Genomic DNA, 18645 nt, shown 5'->3' with positions numbered 1-18645 from the left:
TATTAAAATGTTAAAGAAACATCCAAAAATGAATTAACGAAATTTAATTTGAATTTGAAACAATTAAGTATTTTTCAAATTTTGATGATATAAATGAGTTTATTCCAAATTTGTTCACTCTATTATAGTGATATTTTAATTTGTTGACATTAGACTTTGATTTATTTTATATTTAATCGTCAACTTTTGAAAATGTTTCACTCAATTTTAGTTTAAAATGCCATTCAATACATTACGGTGAGATTCGAAGAAATTAAATGTTAATAAAATATCATTATAGACTATTTATGAGCACTTATACCTTATTTTAAGCTACTGCTATAACTATATAAGTTACTTCTTCAATATGTCGTGGTTGTCAAGTTTGTTGTCACTTGGATCATTAGAAACAAATATTGAAATATGGTTCATGTTTGCATTGTTTAATATGGTTTGGGTAATTATTTTCCTTGTTTTAGTTTTTGCTTTTTGTGCCTTCCACCCGTGGAGTCCTGCCGGACTATAGATCCTCCGGTGAACAAAGGCTTGAATAAACAGGCTTTGGAGTCATTGCCGGAGCTCAGCTTCACCGCCCAACATGCCCAGAAATTCTTAGAGTGCCCCATTTGTCTAATGGAATATATGGCCGGAGACAAAATTCGAGTGCTAATGCCGTGTGGTCATGGCTTCCATGTAGGGTGCGTTGATATGTGGTTAGTTTCTCACTCCTCTTGGCCATCTTGTCGCCGGCAAGTCATCATTCCGGTGGAGAGCCAAGACTACAATGAACCAATATAGTAGAGTTATATTATATCCATTTATGTTTGTATTTTTAATTTAACAAAATCAAATAGTAATCTTATTAAATCGTTATTTTTCTTTGTTATTTTTATTACTAGTTATAAGTATGCACAATGCACGATAAAAATGACAAATGAATACAAATAATTTTGAAACAAATAAATTTGAAATTATATAACCAAAATAAATATATTTTTTATATAACCTCTATATATATATATATATATATATATATATATATATATATATATATATATATATATATATATATATATATATATTGTGACTGATAGATTAAATTAATTTGGATGGCTCGAATCAAATAACCCAATAATTAAAGGAATACGATAAGGATAAAATGTAGAGCTTAAAGTAGTGTTGCAAAAATCCCGCCTAGGCACCTGTTAGGAATATAGCGGAGTAATGCGGAAGCGAAGAATCGAAAATTGAGAATTATAGAAGTTAAATAATAGGGAAAGTATATAAATGACAGAAAAATTAATAAGGATGGGAAAATATAAATATATATATATTAATCTCTATAAAAGAATAAGAAAGAAAATATATATATATATATATATATATATATATATATATATATATAGGTTACGTGAGGAATGCAAAAGAATGAAGTAAAATAATTCAATTCCAATATGAATTGATGTATGAATGAGTACATTGAAAACAAAGAAAGTAAGGCTATTTATACATTGAAAGAAGAGAAAATAGCGCATGCAAAAAAGGGGAAATGGAAGAACATGTCATGATGTGCGCAGTTCGTGAACACTGGAGTGCAACGTCGTGAGAGCTGCATGCAACGTTGAAGCTAGGTGAAAGACTCATTCTTATGGATTTGAGGCACCATATTATTATTTCCTAACAATCTCCACCTTGGATTAAATCCATTGTGAGATTAATAACTGGAACAATGCTTGAACTTAGCAATAGAAAAAGCTTCAGAATAGCAGGATGGAATACCATCAACTTCCTATGGGACTGAAAGAGCATAAGCAACCATGTTGGTTTCATCATCACTAGCATACCTAGCAGGTTTTTTAATTGTCCTCCTAGGACGATCCATAGCAATGGAATACTCTCGTTGTGGCTCGATGAGAGGTGCGGTGCTAGTAGATGCATCAGACTTTGATGAGGATACCGCAACTGAACCTGTCACAGTACTGCCATGCAAGACGTACAAGCTTCCAGAACGAGAAGCTTTCATGAGAACAAAAGAGCCTTTGATGACCTTTAGAACTCCACCTTCAGCTGTGTACTTGCACCCCGGAGATTCCAAGGTGCCCAATGATATCAGATTGCGTTTCAAATCAGGAATATACCGGACATTGGTAAGAGTCCTGACAACGTTATCATGAGTTTTAATCTGAACACTTCCAATTCCACTAACCTTGCATTGGGTATCATTACCCAACAAGACAACTCCACCATCAACCGGTTCCAGAGAAATGAACCAATCTTTGTGGGGACACATGTGGAATGTACAACCAGAGTCCAAAATCCACTCGGTTTCACTCCGTTTCTCACCGGAGCTAACAGATAACAACACATCACCATCTGAATCACTTTCAACAACACTAGCTTCAGCGGACTTCTTTTCTCTCTCTTGCTTGTTTTTCAGCTTGAAGCATTCAGTCACATCATGACCATGCTTCTTGCAGTACTTACAGGATTTGTTGGACTTGGATCTAGATTTTTTATTGCTACTCTCTGTTTCAAGTGAATGACCTCTTACAGTCAAGCCTTCACCTTTGCCCTCAGACTTAATTTCAAAGTCAAACTTTTCTTTGGACAATAGGTTTGACTTAACATTGTCGAAAGTAAGGGTATCACTACTATTACCATACAGCATAATTTCTTTGAAATGCTTGTATGATTTAGGGAGAGAGACAAGCAATAAAACAGCATGATCCTCATCGTCAATTATGACATCAATATTTTCCAAGTCCAATAAAACAGAATTGAATTCATCTAAGTGAGACTTAATAGAAGTACCTTCTGTCATACGGATTGTGTACAGACGCTCCTTCAAACGCAGCGTGTTCGCCAGAGTTTTGGCTATGTAAAGCGTATCCAGCTTGGACCATAAATCTGACGCAGTCGTCTCACTTACTACCTCACGTAGAACCTCTTTAGACAAGCACAAAAGAATGGTTGAACGTGCCTTGTCATCCAAATCTTCCCAACTTTCATCTGTCATTGTAGCCGGTTTCTTCTTCTTCCCAGCTAGCGCTTTATTCAAACCGTTCTGGGTTAGAACGGTTTCCATCTGAACCTTCCAGATAGAAAAGCTAATTTTCCCGTCGAACTTCTCGATATCGAACTTTGTAACAGTTGACATCTTTGAAAATAATTCTCAAATAAACCGCTCTGATACCACTTGTTAGGAATATAGTGGAGTAATGCGGAAGCGAAGAATCGAAAATTGAGAATTATAGAAGTTAAATAATAGGGAAAGTATATAAATGACAGAAAAATTAATAAGGATGGGAAAATATAAATATATATATTAATCTCTATAAAAGAATAAGAAAGAAAATATATATATATATATATATATATATATATATATATATATATATATATATATAGGTTACGTGAGGAATGCAAAAGAATGAAGTAAAATAATTCAATTCCAATATGAATTGATGTATGAATGAGTACATTGAAAACAAAGAAAGTAAGGCTATTTATACATTGAAAGAAGAGAAAATAGCGCATGCAAAAAAGGGAAAATGAAAGAACATGTCATGATGTGCGCAGTTCGTGAACACTGGAGTGCAACGTGGTGAGAGCTGCATGCAACGTTGAAGCTAGGTGAAAGACTCATTCTTATGGATTTGAGGCACCATATTATTATTTCCTAACAGCACCTATTAATCGGCACCTAAGCGCTAGTTAGGCGCCGCCCGCCCGCCTAGTGTATCACCATAATCGGTGGTCTAGGCGGCTGACTAGGCTGCCTAAGCCCGTCTAGGCGCTAATCGCCTAAGCCTCCTAGGCACCGACTAGTCGACCAATTAGCTATTGTTCCCTTTTTTTAAAAATGAGTTATTTCACACAAAACGACATCGTTTTGAGTCAAAGAATCCTGAAATTGTTCAAACTCTAGATTTTTTTAGATTAATATTTAATATTTTAGTATTAACTATTAAAGTTTTAAGTACTCCCTCCATCTCTTTTTTTTTTTGTTTGATTCGGTTAATGAGGCTTGACTAAAATTATTTTTAATTCAATTTTTCATAATATTAAGTTTATTATTAATATATAAAATTTATATATTTAGAAAATACATTAAAATTACTATTAAACACAACAAATCAAATTTTAAAATAATTAAAAATTACTAAAGAAAATAAACAATAAAGAAAAATTGATTTGACCAATGAATAGTAAACATGACAGACAATATGGGACGTAGAGAGTAGTTTATAATTATCATGTATTAAAAAATTAAAAAAATTTAAACAAATTTTTAAAAAATAAAAAATATCCGGGCGCTTAGGCGACCTTGAGCGTCTGAGGAGCGCCTAAAGATTTTTTCAACCATGGCTTAAAGAGACAAAGTTTTGTATTAATGATTCGTGAGAGTACAAGATATGTAATGTCAAGTCAAGAAGATTATTTAATAACATGACAAACGATAGTATTTATAATTTATACCAAAAACTCACATGTAACCTCCCCATGCGAAGACGGTGGCAGTTACAGTTTGACCGCGTCACCGGGGCGAGGCCGAGGTTAAAATATATATATATTTAAAAGTTAGCATTTTGCGTTAATTAATTTTATGTTAATGAATGACCATATTAATTTACATATTTAGAAACTTAATTAGAATTCCGGGAAACATAAAATAAGCAAATATGAAATTTATAACGAAATATCCAAAATTGAATGAGTAAAAATTATGCTGAATTTCAAATAGTAAATAATTGTTCAAAATCTTTCTTTGTTTTTTTTTTTTTGGTGTCAACCACACATTGTGGTCCAAGTTTCTCTCTGTCCGTATAACGGTTCAAGTTCACCCGGTTCACTCTGAGTGGCACAGAAACTAGCACAAAGGGAATCGTCACTTGTAGAAATCAAATCCGAATTATCCCAAAATTCTCCCCCACAAAGAGAGCTCATTTGCCACTTAAGCTACCCTATTGAGTTTGTTCAAAATCTCTATATTAATAAGTATAATCATTTAAATTTAAAATGACAACTTTCTAAAAGTCAAGTAGGCAGTTCGACGAAATCTCCACATTTGAAACTTTCATAAAATTTTAATTCAATTTTACTATTTTATGGAGTAAATTTTTAATCTATCATATATGGTACATTTTTAAATTTTAATTTGGTATGAAATTTCCAATTTTAAAAGGTATGTAGACAAAAATTTAAAATTTTTATATAAATTAGAAAGGCATTAATCATAAAGTTATTAAATATTAAAATTTTAAAGGAATATCCAAAAATGAATGATTAAAAATAATTTGAATATAAAACAATAGTTTTTTTTTTTTTGGGAAAATGGCACTTTTTACCCCTGAGTTATATACTTATAGCACTTTTTCCCCCTCAATTATTTAGGTAAGCACATTAGCCCCCTCAATTATTCTAAAAGTGGTGTTTTTTTCCCTGATATATTAAATTGACATTTATACCCTTAAAGTAAACATTTTATTTATTTTACTACTCCAACAAATTATTGCGTATACGTAGGGATGACCACAGTTCGGTTTGAATTGAACCGGATACTAAAGCAATCGAATTAATAGTTTCCGGTTATAATTCAGATCTAGAACCCAATATTTAAATGTCAATTTATTAAAATTATGTATCAAAAAAGTTGAATCTTGAACCGTGAACCGGCGGTTCTGGATCCGATTTGCGATTTTGAACCGTCTTTATTTTATAATTTAATTTTTTATTTTACAATAGTCTAAATTCAACAATAAATGTATTTTATTTTTTCAGTTCGGAACATGAACCGTCCGTTCCTGTTCACGATTTTAATAAACTCTAAATATCGAATTTCGATTCTAAATTGTAATTGGAATATTTCGGTTTGGTTGCTATAGTGTTTGTTTAGTTTGAACTAAATTATAGTCATAATTTGTTGGAGAAAAAAAATAAATTAAATATTTAGTTTAAGGGTAAATATGTCCATTTAATATTTCAGGGGGAAAAACAGCCACTTCAATAATTTAGGGGGAAAATATTCTATAGGTATATAACTCAGGGAGAAAAAGTGTCATTTTTTCATTTTTTTTTTTTTCAAAATCCCTCTAAAATTAATAATATAAATTAAAGGTGAAGAAGCTTCAGTTGGCGTCATCCTTCCTCTTGCTGGTATTTAGCAGCCTTTCCGACATGTTGTCATCAACATTAGATTCATCAAAAATTAATAGTATCAAACTACCGATCTTGTTCGCTTTGATTGTTGCGTGGGCAATTATCATTTACGTTTTATTCGCTGCTTTTTATGCTTTTTATGGGTGGTTGTTTCGCCGGATAGTTACTTGAGCGATCAAAGATTTGAGTAGAAAGACTTTAAAGTTATTGCCCGAGCTTAGTTTTGCATGTCAACAAAACAAAATATTCTCATTATGTGCTATTTGTCTAACGGAATATGTGGTCGATGACAAAATCCGAGTGCTACTGCCGTGTGGTCATGACTTCCATATAGGGTGCGTTGATATGTGGCTAGTTTCTTACTCCTCTTGTCCCTTTTGCCGCCTGCAAGTCATTGTTCCAACCGGGAGTCAAGGCTACAAAGAGTTGCCGATATAGTACAATTGATTATATCTTGTTTTGTGGTCAAGCGGGATAGCGATTGTTCTTGGTCAAGCTGGATAGTTGTACGTGCTTTTAATAGGTTGAAAAAATATGTACGAAGAGATATTATATTATAACACAGTAAGTACTCAAAAAAACAAAAAGATTATATCCTACTAAATTGTTAAACAAATTAATTTGTTTATATTTTTTATTTTTTGATACATTGTCGATGCTGGTGCGTACCATTTTAGGCATAATTCTCACACTGCCGCCGTTGAGGTTTAAATCTAAATTTGATGCTGGTGTGCACAAGGGATTTGCTTATTTTGGGCATAATTTCCACACTGCCACCGCAGAGGTTCAAACCTTGGTCTTTCCTCACAAATAATGTCTACTAAACTATTGAGTTAAACCCGTGCGAGTTATTTTTAGGTATTTTCTGTTACTCTATTTGGAGTCAAATTGTATAAGAGTTATTTATTTAAAGAGTTTTGGAATTCCTTTTTGTAGGAACCAATCCAGGAGTCATATTCACATCATCCAGGACAAAGCATCTAGACACCTAGAGACCTTCTGGCAGAATCACAAAATCAATATGCAAAGAAGAATATTTCAAGATTCATACACAAGTTAATACCTGATGTAATAGTTTAGTAAAATGAAATGATTGTTTACAATACTTGAGTTATGCAAAATAGTTTAGTAATAGCTTATGTACCCCTGGTCCAAAAAAAAAAAAAAAAAAAAAAGATTATGTACTCAATCTTCTAATCAATTGACGCTCTAACTAATCATGCACATCAATATTCATCACATAAATGTAAGACTTGAGCAATAAATAATTGGAAAGTGTTAAGTCAATTACCAATTGAATAATGGAAGCTGAATTAATTCTTACGTTAATGGTCAGTTTTTACAACGATTTTCTGATTGATTAATGATAAGCGTCAAAATGTGCCAGTTTTTATGGGTTATTTGAGAGTCATATTTTTTTTAATTAGAAATTTTTAGGCCTATTATGTGCTTAGAATAGCTTAATTTCAATAAATAAAGACTAGTTTTGGTTACATTTGTTGTAAATAGCAAAATATTGATAATTTTAGCTCATTTTGGCGATAGTTTGGAAGAATAATTCTCATATCTGGAGCTAGGAGTGTCCGATCAAGGTGATTCAGGTGGCCATGAATCGGCGTCGAAAAGATCTACAACTTTCGTGAAGACGACAAAGGCTAGTTCGGACACCTAGGTCGTCAAAATCAATGAAGAAAGCATCAGGAGACCCATTCACGCGAGCTGTCACGCAGTAATGATGGACTAAATGGGAAATAATGTTATTTCCCATTTACGCACCGCGTCATGCTGTGAGGCGCGCGTAAATAGGAAATAATGGGCTGAAGGCAGTTTTAAAAGGCGAAAATTTCCAGATTTATATAGACAATTCATTATTCACTTTGCAACTTTCTAACTCTAGGTTTTTAGGTTAGATTAGCTTAGTTTTTTCTCTCCCTTCTCTCTAGATTAGGATTTTACATTTCCTACTAGATATATGAAGAATTCCACATAGTTTTGTAAAGAAGATATGCTATTGGAGGCTTCTAGTTGCTCGTATTGAAGGATCTATACTTGGATTCCAAGATTTACCTTCCTTTACTTAGTAGAAGTTTTCTTCCCCTTATCTCTTTTCCTTTGCAATGTGCTTTACACTTATGTTTTTGTGTTCTTTATGCTATTAAATCATGTGTAGTTAGTTTATGGACTTGATTTATGGTTGTATTATCTATCTTGATGCTTAGTTTGTGATTATTGTATAATGGGTAGAACTCTAACCTAGGGTTCATGTGTTTATGAGGGTGTTGTGTTTATATCTTGATAATGTTTGATATTATCACGTTTTTGGAGGATTCCTTGCCTCAATGAGAGTTGAGTGATGAATCCAAGCCACCCCTTGCATAGATCCGATTTCTTCTTATGAAAATAAGGGAAATTGGGGGCTTTAGATGCTTTGTGTGCTTGATACACTTGGAATTAATACGTCACGAAAGTGGGGCAATTCCTTATTCTAATCCTTGTTTATTAATCACGAGAATGGTTCGTAGACTAGGATACCTACGTGCATTCCCGCTTGATTCCTTGGTTACTTGTTCTCCCTAATCCCATTGGTTGTTGAAACATCTAGATGATAAAACTCCCTAACTTGAGTTCTATTTCTTTATTTTGTGTTACCTCTTTTTCATATGTGTTTTTGTTATTTTGTTTAGTTACCGTAGCTTCAACCTCGTTATAATTTGCTTAACTTCTTGTTGATCTTCTTATGTTAGTGCATAGTTGCTTGTGATTGCATATTCGCCTAACTAAGAAAGGAAAACGGTGCACGTGTGTGGGTGTATATATGTCACACACACACGCACGCGCACACACGCGCGCACACACACGCGCACACACATAATGAAAAAATATTAAAAAGGCCGAGCCGACAGGGTTAACTTTTAGCTAACTCGACTGAAATGGACGAGTTAACTCAGCCGAGTTAGGCGCTAAGCGGGCGCCTAGGAGAAAAATCGCCACGATCCAGGGACGCCTAGCGCCTAAGCGGGCGCCTAAACCGATTTTTGCAACAGTGTTCCCAATAACATTGTTTTTTGACCCTGGTTTGGATGTTGAGCATTTGTGCCCTGTGGCACACTTGATATGAAGTATGAAGGCTTGGTAATTACATTGTATATACTTTATTTATAAGTTTTAAATATAAGACCGTATGGAAAAAGTGAATTGGTTTCACTCAAAATGATTTATTTATTCTTTTTGAAAGGGTAAATAAATTATTAAATTAAATTAAAGAGAGAATCCATATCCAAGCACTCAATATACCTCAAACTTTTTTTAAAAATTTTTAATACACAAACCGAACTTCTTATACTATATGAAATATTTATGCATAAAACATTTCATCTTATGTAAAAAGTAACTTGTTTAATGAAAAGGTTCATACCCAATTATGTATCGAAAAGGTCTTTATACTATATGATTTTGTTTAATTTAATCAATTTAATTTGAATTATAAAATTAAGTGTAAATTCCAATGTTGTTAATTTTAAAGGTTAACTATGTTGATGTGTATATTATTTTTTTTAATAAAACACTATTACAATGTAGTATCTGTTCATAATATTGTCTTCACTGTGACTCAAACCCAAAACTCACACACAAACTTGTCTTTTTTTCTCACAGTGAAATTGTTGGCTATGGGGTTTGAACCCATGCGCACTTTTGTGCAGAGGATCTTAAGTCTTCCCCCTTAACCTCTCAGGCAAACCAACAATTGTTCATAAGTTGTACTGTGTTTGTTAAATTCTAAACTTTAAAAAGTTGTTTCCGCTAATGAGATAGGCACTAGAGTTCAATGTGTTCCGTAACAGTTCTTTTTAAATCCGTTAAAATGAACTTAGCCTGCCGAATTAGTCTGTCCCACCCTACAAAAAAAGACGAGGTGTGCATTTATTTTTATGGCACGTAAAATCGGCAATCCAACGATGACCCACCTAGTATGTGTATGTTGTTACTAATATTAGTGTGTGACTAGGAGGCTGACTAGGCTGCCTAATCCCGTCTAGGCGCTAGCTAATTGCCTAAGCCTCCTAGGCACCGACTAGGTCGCCTAGTCGACCAATTAGCTATTATTCCTTTTTTTTTTAAAAAAATGAGTTATTACACTCAAAACGACATCGTTTTGAATCAAATAACCCTTAAATTATTCAAACTCTAGATTTTTTTAGGTTAATGTTTAATATTTTATTATTAACTATTAAAGTATTAAATACTCCCTCTGTCTCATTTTTTTTTGTCTGATTCGGTTAACGAGGCTTGACTAAAATTATTTTTAATTTAATTTTTCATAATATTAAGTTTAGCATTAGTATATAAACTTTATATATTTAGAAAATACATTAAAATTACAATTAAATACAACAAATCAAATTTAAAAATAATTAAAAATTACTAAAGAAAATAAACAATAAAGAAAGAATTGATTTGACCAATGAATAGTAAACATGACAGACAATATGGGACATAGAGAGTAGTTTATAATTATCAAGTCTTAAAAAATTAAAAAAAAAAAAATTAAACAAATTTTTTTTTTTTGAAAAAATTAAACAAATTTTTAAAAAATAAAAAATACACGGGCGCTTAGGCGCCCTCAAGTGTCCGAGGAGCGCCTAAAGATTTTTTCAACCATTGCTTAAAGAGACAGTTCTTTATTAATAATTCGTGAGAGTACAAGCTAAGATATGTAATGTCAAGTCAAAAAGATTATGTAATAACATGACAAACGACAATATTTATACCAAAAACTCTCTCGTAACCGCCCCATGTGAAGACAGTGGCGGTTACAGTTTGACCGCGTCACCGGGGCGAGGCCGAGAGCCAAGGCCGAGGTTAAAATATATATTTAAAAGTTAGCATTTTACATTAATTAATTTTATGTTAATGAATGACCATATTAATTTACATATTTAGAAACTTAATTAGAATTTCAGGAAACATAAAATAAGCAAATATGAACTTATAACGAAATATCCAAAATTGAATGAGTAAAAATTATGCTGAATTTCAAATAGTAAATAATTGTTCAAAATCTTTATATTAATAAGTTTACTCATTATTTAAATTTAAAATGGCAACTTTCTAAAAGTCAAGTAGGCAGTTCGACAAAATCTCCACATTTGAAACTTTCATAAAATTGTTATTCAATTTTACTATTTTATGGAGTAAATTTTTAATCTATCATATATGGTAATTTTTAAATTTTAATTTGGTATGAAATTTCCAAATTTAAAAGGTATGTAGACAAAAATTTAAAATTTTTTATAAATTAGAAAGGCATTAATCATAAAGTTATTAAATATTAAAATTTTAAAGGAATATCCAAAAATGAATGATTAAAAATAATTTGAATTTGAAACAATAGTTTTTTTTGTTCAAAATCCCTCTAAAATTAATAATATAAATTAAAGCTGAAGAAGCTTCAGTTGGCGTCATCCTTCCTCTTGCTGGTATTTAGCAGCCTTTCCGACATGTTCTCATCAACATTAGATTCATCAAAAATTAATGGTATCAAACTACCGATCTTGTTCGCTTTGATTGTTGTATGGGCAATTATGATCATCTACGTTTTATTCGCTGCTTTTTATGCTTTTTATGCGTGGTTGTTTTGTCGGATAACTACTCCGGCGATCAAAGGTTTGAGTAAAAAAACTTTAAAATCATTGCCGGAGTTTAGTTTTGCAGGTGAACAAAACAAAATATTCTCATTATGTGCTATTTGTCTGACGGAATATGTGGTCGGAGACAAAATCCGAGTGCTACAGCCGTGTGGTCATGGCTTCCATGTAGGGTGCATTGATATGTGGCTAGTTTCTCACTCCTCCTGTCCCTTTTGCCGCCGGCAAGTCATTGTTCCAACCGGGAGTCAAGGCTACAAAGAGTTGCCGATATAGTACAATCGATTATATCTTGTTTTGTGGTCAAGCGGGATAGCGATAGTCCTTGGTCAAGCTGGATAGTTGTATGTGCTTTAATAGGTTGAAAAAGTATGTACGAAGAGATATTACATTGTAACATAGTAAGTACTCAAAAAAAAACAAAAAGATTATATCCTACTAAATTGTTAAACAAATTTGTTATTTTTTATTTTTTGATACACTGTCGATGCTGGTGCGCACAAGGAATTTTCCCATTTTAGGCATAATTCTCACACTACAGTCGTTGAGGTTCAAACTTAAATTTGATGCTGGTGCACACAAGGAATGGTGTGCACAAGAAATTTGTTCATTTTGGGCATAATTTCCACACTGCCGTCGCTGAGGTTCAAACTTAAATTTGATGCTGGTGTGCATATGGGATTTGCTCATTTTAGGCATAATTTCCACATTGCCGCTGCTGAGATTCAAACCTTCGTCTCTCGTCCAAAATACTGTCTACCGAACTATTGAGCTAAGCCCGTACGAGTTATTTTTAGGTTTTTCTGTTACTCTATTTGGAGTCAAATTGTATAAGAGTGATTTATTTAAAAAGTTTTTAATACAAATTACTTTATTTATAAATTTTAAATATAAGACCATATGGAAAAAATGAATGTGTTTCACTCAAATTGATTTATTTATTCTTTTTGAAAGGGTAAATAAATTATTAAATTAAATTAAAGAGAGAATCCATATCCAAGCACTCAATATACCTCAAACTTTTTTTTAAATTTTTACTACACAAACTGAACTTCCTATACTATATGATATATTTATGCATAAACATTTCATCTTATGTAAAAAGTAACTTGCGCACTCAATATACCTCAAACCTTTTTTTAAATTTTTACTACACAAACTGAACTTCCTATACTATATGATATATTTATGCATAAACATTTCATCTTATGTAAAAAGTAACTTGTTTAATGAAAAGGTTCATACTCAATTATGTATCGAAAAGGTCTTTATAGTATATGATTTTGTTTAATTTAATCAATTTAATTTGAATTATAAAATTAAGAGTAAATTCCAATGTTGTTAATTTTAAAGGTTTACCATGTTGATGTGTATATAGTTTTTAATACTCATGACTCTATTACAATGTAATATATGTTCATAATATTGTCTCCACTATGACTTGAACCCACAACACACACACAATTTATTTTTTCTCATAAGAGAAAGATGCTGGCTATGGGGTTCGAACCCATGCACACTTTTGTGCAGAAGATCTTAAGTCTTCCCCCTTAACCTCTCGGGCAAACCAACAATTGTTCATAAGTTGTGTTTGTTAAATTCTAAACTTTAAAAAGTTGTTTCCGCTAATGAGATAGGCATTAGAGTTCAATGCGTTCTGTAAGAGTTCTTTTTAGATCCGTTAAAATGAACTTAGCCTGCCGAACTAGTCTGTCCCATCCTACAAAAAAGATGAGGTGTGCTTTGATTTTTATGGCACGCAAAATCGGCGAGACAACGATGACCCACCTAATATGTGTATGTCATTCAGTATACAAGAATCTATTACCGTTCGGTTGTCGGTATATTACCGAATCTAACTAGTTTGCTATGGTTCGGTTCGACAAAAATGAACCGAATTGCCCACCCTTAAAGTTAATTACCAAAATGGTCCCTTGACTATAGCGAATTACCAATTTGGTCCCAAGTTAACAATTGACTAACGGTCAAACAAACGGATGACCAAATTGGTTAAAATTTTTAAAGTTGAGAGATTTAATTGGTCAAAAAAAAAAATCAATGACCAAATTGTTAATTTCGCTATAGTCAATGGATCATTTCGATAATTAACTCTAACAATTACTACTTTTAGCTTGTTCTTCTTTCTCCAAGAAACCCAATCTCAATTTCTTCTTCTCCAAACCCTAACTCATTTTCCCCAACAAAATATATCAGTTATTCAGTATAGTACAAATGTACAATTGATTATATATATTTGGAATAAGGGTCAAATAAGTCACCTAACTGCACATCAAAGTGCAATTAGGTCATTGAACTCAAAAAGAATGCAATTGAGCCATTGAACAACACAAAAAAATACAATTTAGCCCAAAATGACTTGTTTACCTAGTGTAGCAAGTTACCGATTTTAAAATTAATTTTTTAAAATAATTTTTAATAAATAATTAATTAAAATATTTATTTAAAAAAAAAACAAACAAACAAACAAACAAACCAGTAATTGATCGTCTCCGGCCGGCTACGTCTCGGTCTCCAGCCATGGAGACAAAGCCCTTCGTCTCCCTGGCCATGGAGACGAAGGACGTCGTCTCCATGGTCGGAGACGAATTTGTCTCCATAGCCATGGAGACGAAGGTCTTTGTCTCCATGGCCGGAGACGAGTTTTTCTGTTTTTTTTTTTAATATTTTTATTATGTATTTATTAAAAATTATTTTAAAAAATTAATTTTAAAATTGGTACTTTGTTACTCTAGGTAAACAAGTCATTTTGGGCTAAATTGTATGTTTTTGTGTTGTTCAATGGCTTAATTGCATTCTTTTTGAGTTCAATGGCTTAATTGCATTCTTTTTTAGTTCAATGGCTTAATTGCATTCTTTTTGAGTTCAATGGTCTAATTGCACTTTGGCGTGCAGTTGAGTGGCCTATTTGACCCTTATTCCTATATATTTTTGTTAGTATTTTTAATAGTAGAAAATTCATCAGTATTGTACGCAAAGTATATTTCATATTGTACCACATTTTCATTAATACTTGAATTTTTCTGTGTTCACAGGTGTATTTTTATTGATTTGCAATTTGATTGTGTCAAAAGAAAAATGAACCAAGCAAGAGTAAGAACTGAAGTATTGTTTCTTAAAATACAATAAAACCATGGAGTCAAAAACCATCCGAACTCTGATGTACATGCATAATCACTGAAATAATGGACCTTATATGTATCTCTCACAATTTACTGTCAATTTTCTGCAACTGGGATATCTCATTTCGACTGCAACTCAATAGGTAAACCTGACGTTCCATCTACCTGAAAGGTCAGCATTTAATGTCCAGTTGTTTTCTCTAATCTGCACATATGGAACCTGATACCGCAACAAAAGGGATAAAAGCAGGAATGGAGTCAAGATACTCATTTCGCTTTTTCAAACTAAAGGTCTAGTATGCTAAAGAGAATTATGGTTATGGAGTAGGTGGAAAATGCTCAGTAAACATCAGTGTAATCTAGATGGGAAAAGTGGGAAATTCTTTAATAGAGTGGAAAGTTTAGACCAAAAGTTATAATGTTATATATAGAAATGCCAAATGCAGATTGATTTTACTAAAGGGAAAACTTGATGTAGTAGGCAAAGTGAATGGAAATGCAATTTCTACATATTAAGTCAACTTTCAGCAGAGATACCATGGGGAAAAAAAAAAGGTGCTAAAAGAGTGCTAAATAAGACCATCTCAAAGATTAACTGAAGATGATGTAGTGAAAATGTACCTTCTCAAAGGCTTCGTAGCCAATTTTGATTCTTAGGTCTTGGTCTTTATTAAAGTTCAAGATGTCCCAGACAAACTCAGCTGCCCCACTTGATTTCCTCTGTCAAGGTTTGAGATTCAAAAATACAGGAAATTGGCAAAAAGAACCAGTTGAGTCACTTTAGTGAATATCAACATGTTTACTAGAGTACTAGACCTCTTTCAAAGTAATCCATTCACACTATGCAAGCATTGACAAGATTACTACTCTATAAATACAATAATACCAACCAAGTGAACCAACACAGACTCTTACACATAAATTATATTTTCATTTAAGTACCAACCTGTTGAAATTCTTGATCTACATCACATCTCCCCTTGATTTGAAAGTTAGAGTGCCTATCACGGCTGATACAAAAAGATTTTTTTCCACGTACAGTGTATCGAAGCTTCTCCTTCCTATCATATTGCAAACCAACACCAAGTGTTGAAGATATCTACAAAAAATTTCCAGTCATTGAACTTCAGTAAGCAGTAGCAAATAATTTATTAGTTATACTGTTCTAATTTGATTCTTCTTAATCTTTTTTCCCTTCAGCAGGATAGTCAGAAACCGTTACAGCTTTGTCCAGTCCACGAAAGATAAAAAGCAAGAATAGGAGCATATACATTTTGATAAAAGTGTCTTATCATTGCACTTAAGTGACTCGGAGCTCCGGTCGTTGTGTCTAGCTCCCCATGAAGCTGCCAATCATTTAGGAATCACACGGAAGAAGAAAATATCAGTAAGCTGACACATACTAACTCTGCAAAGGAATGTGACAATCAAATAACCTCAAGACCAACTGAAGTATACCCTTAAATAAGGTCTCACGTTAGAACCTAGTGAGTTGAGCAACAAGTTTGGGAAGAACGCCCATCGAAACGGGGTCTAATAGCAACTCAACACTAGATTAATCAAAGCCCAATATGACTATAGGGATTAGGATACCGGTGGCCATGGTACTGAATCTGGTTTTCACAGCATCATACCCTACTACAGTGGTTGATGCTCAAATTACCAAGACTCAATTCACATCTCAACATGAATTGATCACATGATATTCATTCAAGCAAAATTAAGCATCACCAAACCGATGCGTTCATTCATCTATACTCAACGACAAGAATTGCATACATAAAAACATGTTAATCTCACTAAAAAGGACGCGAACATGGAAATAAGTACACCAGAAAATAAATTTATTTTGATTCAATAGCAATAGAAATTCAAGGTTCCTGGAAACAAAAGAGTAAGAAACCAAGCAAATGTATCAAACACCTGAATCTCAATACAGAAATTTCCAAAGAAAAAATGCAAGAGAATAAAAATTAAGAACAGTAGCAATGACATTACCTGCAAATGAGTGAAGGAGTCGAGAGGGAGTTTCTCCTTGGCATGAAGTTTCAGCGCCTTGGAATCTCCGTCGTACCTAAGCGAGGTCTCCATTTCTGCAGATAATATTTCCGCGAGCGATTTTGCTCTTCTTGGGAGAGATGAAGGTTTAGATAAGCCCTAAAAATGGCGGATAGTAAGAGGGAAACAGTAGGATAATACGCTCTCAGAAACTCCCCCCTCTTCTCCCTGTCTCCTTCACTGGCACCAATAAAGCACGTTTAATTCGGAGTATTTTATTTTTATTTTTTAAAAGATAAATTTATTATTTATAATTCATTTATCCTATTTATAAAAATATCACTTTGCCGTGGCTGAGCGAGTGAGTTGAATACGATTTTCGAAACAAAAGATTACAAGTTCTATTATTATTAACAATCTTTTGATTAAGTCTGTTATTCATATAACCTCTCATGTGGAAAAAAAATCATTTTCACTGTTTTTTTAAATATTTGATATTACGATGAGGATTGTATTATTGTATTATTTAATTAATCTATGTAATGGAACATTATGAATCTATTATAAAATAAATAAAAATGCATATGATGTATATTTTAGTTTAGTATTTACGTATATTAAGATTTACGCTTATGAACATATGGAATATAATACATGATATTGTTATTAAACATAATGCACTAATTGACACTATTATATTAAGATTTAGGTTTATGAATATATATATAGATAATACAGTCATACAGGATACAATCGTTATATCGTGCACTAGAGCGCACAATGCATTGTGTGCCCCGCTCTGCCCAAAACGACGTCGTTTTGTTAAAGTTGTGTGGGGAATTGACGCAACGGAGTTTAAGTGTATTATGTTATACAATTATGTACATTCTATTGTACAATTATGTATTATGTTAGATTATGTATATTATCCTTTCAAAAAAAGATTACCCTGTTTGGTAAAATAATTAACCTATAGACCAATTTTAGCTTATTTGACCAATATTAATTATTTGACTTGATTTAAAAATCAATATAAATGTTTGGTTAATTAGCTTTTTGTACTCTAAAATGCTAAAATTCAAAAAACTACTCAAAACAACTTTTTCAATTAACTTTTTGAGAAAAAGAAATTATACCAAACAACTATCAGCAAAAGCTAATTTACCAAACACCTTTCTACAGCTAATGCTATCAACTAGTTATACCCTCTAATTAATCCAATCAGCTAACAGCTATTCTGTTATACAATTATGTACATTCTATTATACAATTATGTACATTTGAAACATGAATTTTTTTTAAGAAGTTAACATACACGGAAAACGGAATTTTCAAAAAAAAAATAATAATAAAGTACAAACGATGTCATTTTGGGCCAGGGCACACAATGTGCACAAGTTGACACATTCTAATGTTACACCCTTAAACCCTATGCAAATAGTTGGCCTATAGCCCATGTCATTGTTTAAAATTTAAAAAAAAAAAAAATACAAATAAAGACATTAGAAATCGAAAATGTGTGAAAATATAATATTTGGCCCCTGTTGCTAAACCATTGAGCCACCATGATTTACATGATTTACATCCTCCTATATGCTCTGTCGAGCCGAAGTGGGGGGCTCTTGGGATTCAGGATTCAACCTTTCAGGAGAAGTATTTTCCGTCTTTTAAGTAAGGAAAATTAGAGCCACAAAGAAATGATTGATTTGCTCATTCAAAGAAAA

General features: G+C 32.6%; 1 protein-coding gene across 3 annotated transcripts in view; it reads right to left on the bottom strand.

Annotated features, from left to right (window-relative positions):
- LOC109184547 (outer envelope pore protein 21B, chloroplastic-like) overlaps positions 1–17184 on the bottom strand; it is a 28858-nt gene extending 11674 nt beyond the window's left edge. Inside the window, exons 1-5 of one of the 3 annotated variants that reach the window (XM_019334563.1) lie at positions 16922–17184; positions 16195–16269; positions 15870–16022; positions 15545–15643; positions 15089–15143 (exon numbers count right to left, since the gene is read on the bottom strand). In XM_019334563.1, coding sequence (XP_019190108.1) covers positions 15089–15143; positions 15545–15643; positions 15870–16022; positions 16195–16269; positions 16922–17014 — 475 coding nt within the window. In that variant the 5' untranslated portion in view covers positions 17015–17184. Of the gene's footprint in view, positions 1–14893; positions 15144–15544; positions 15644–15869; positions 16023–16194; positions 16270–16921 lie in introns of those variants that run through there. The other 2 variants (XM_019334564.1, XM_019334562.1) reach the window with 2 other exon arrangements.
- Between the last annotated feature and the right edge of the window lie 1461 nt (positions 17185–18645).

This window comes from Ipomoea nil, unplaced genomic scaffold, assembly GCF_001879475.1.
Source record: "Ipomoea nil cultivar Tokyo-kokei standard unplaced genomic scaffold, Asagao_1.1 scaffold1262, whole genome shotgun sequence".
Lineage (NCBI taxonomy): Eukaryota > Viridiplantae > Streptophyta > Magnoliopsida > Solanales > Convolvulaceae > Ipomoea > Ipomoea nil.
This window is presented reverse-complemented; position numbering and strand designations above follow the sequence as displayed.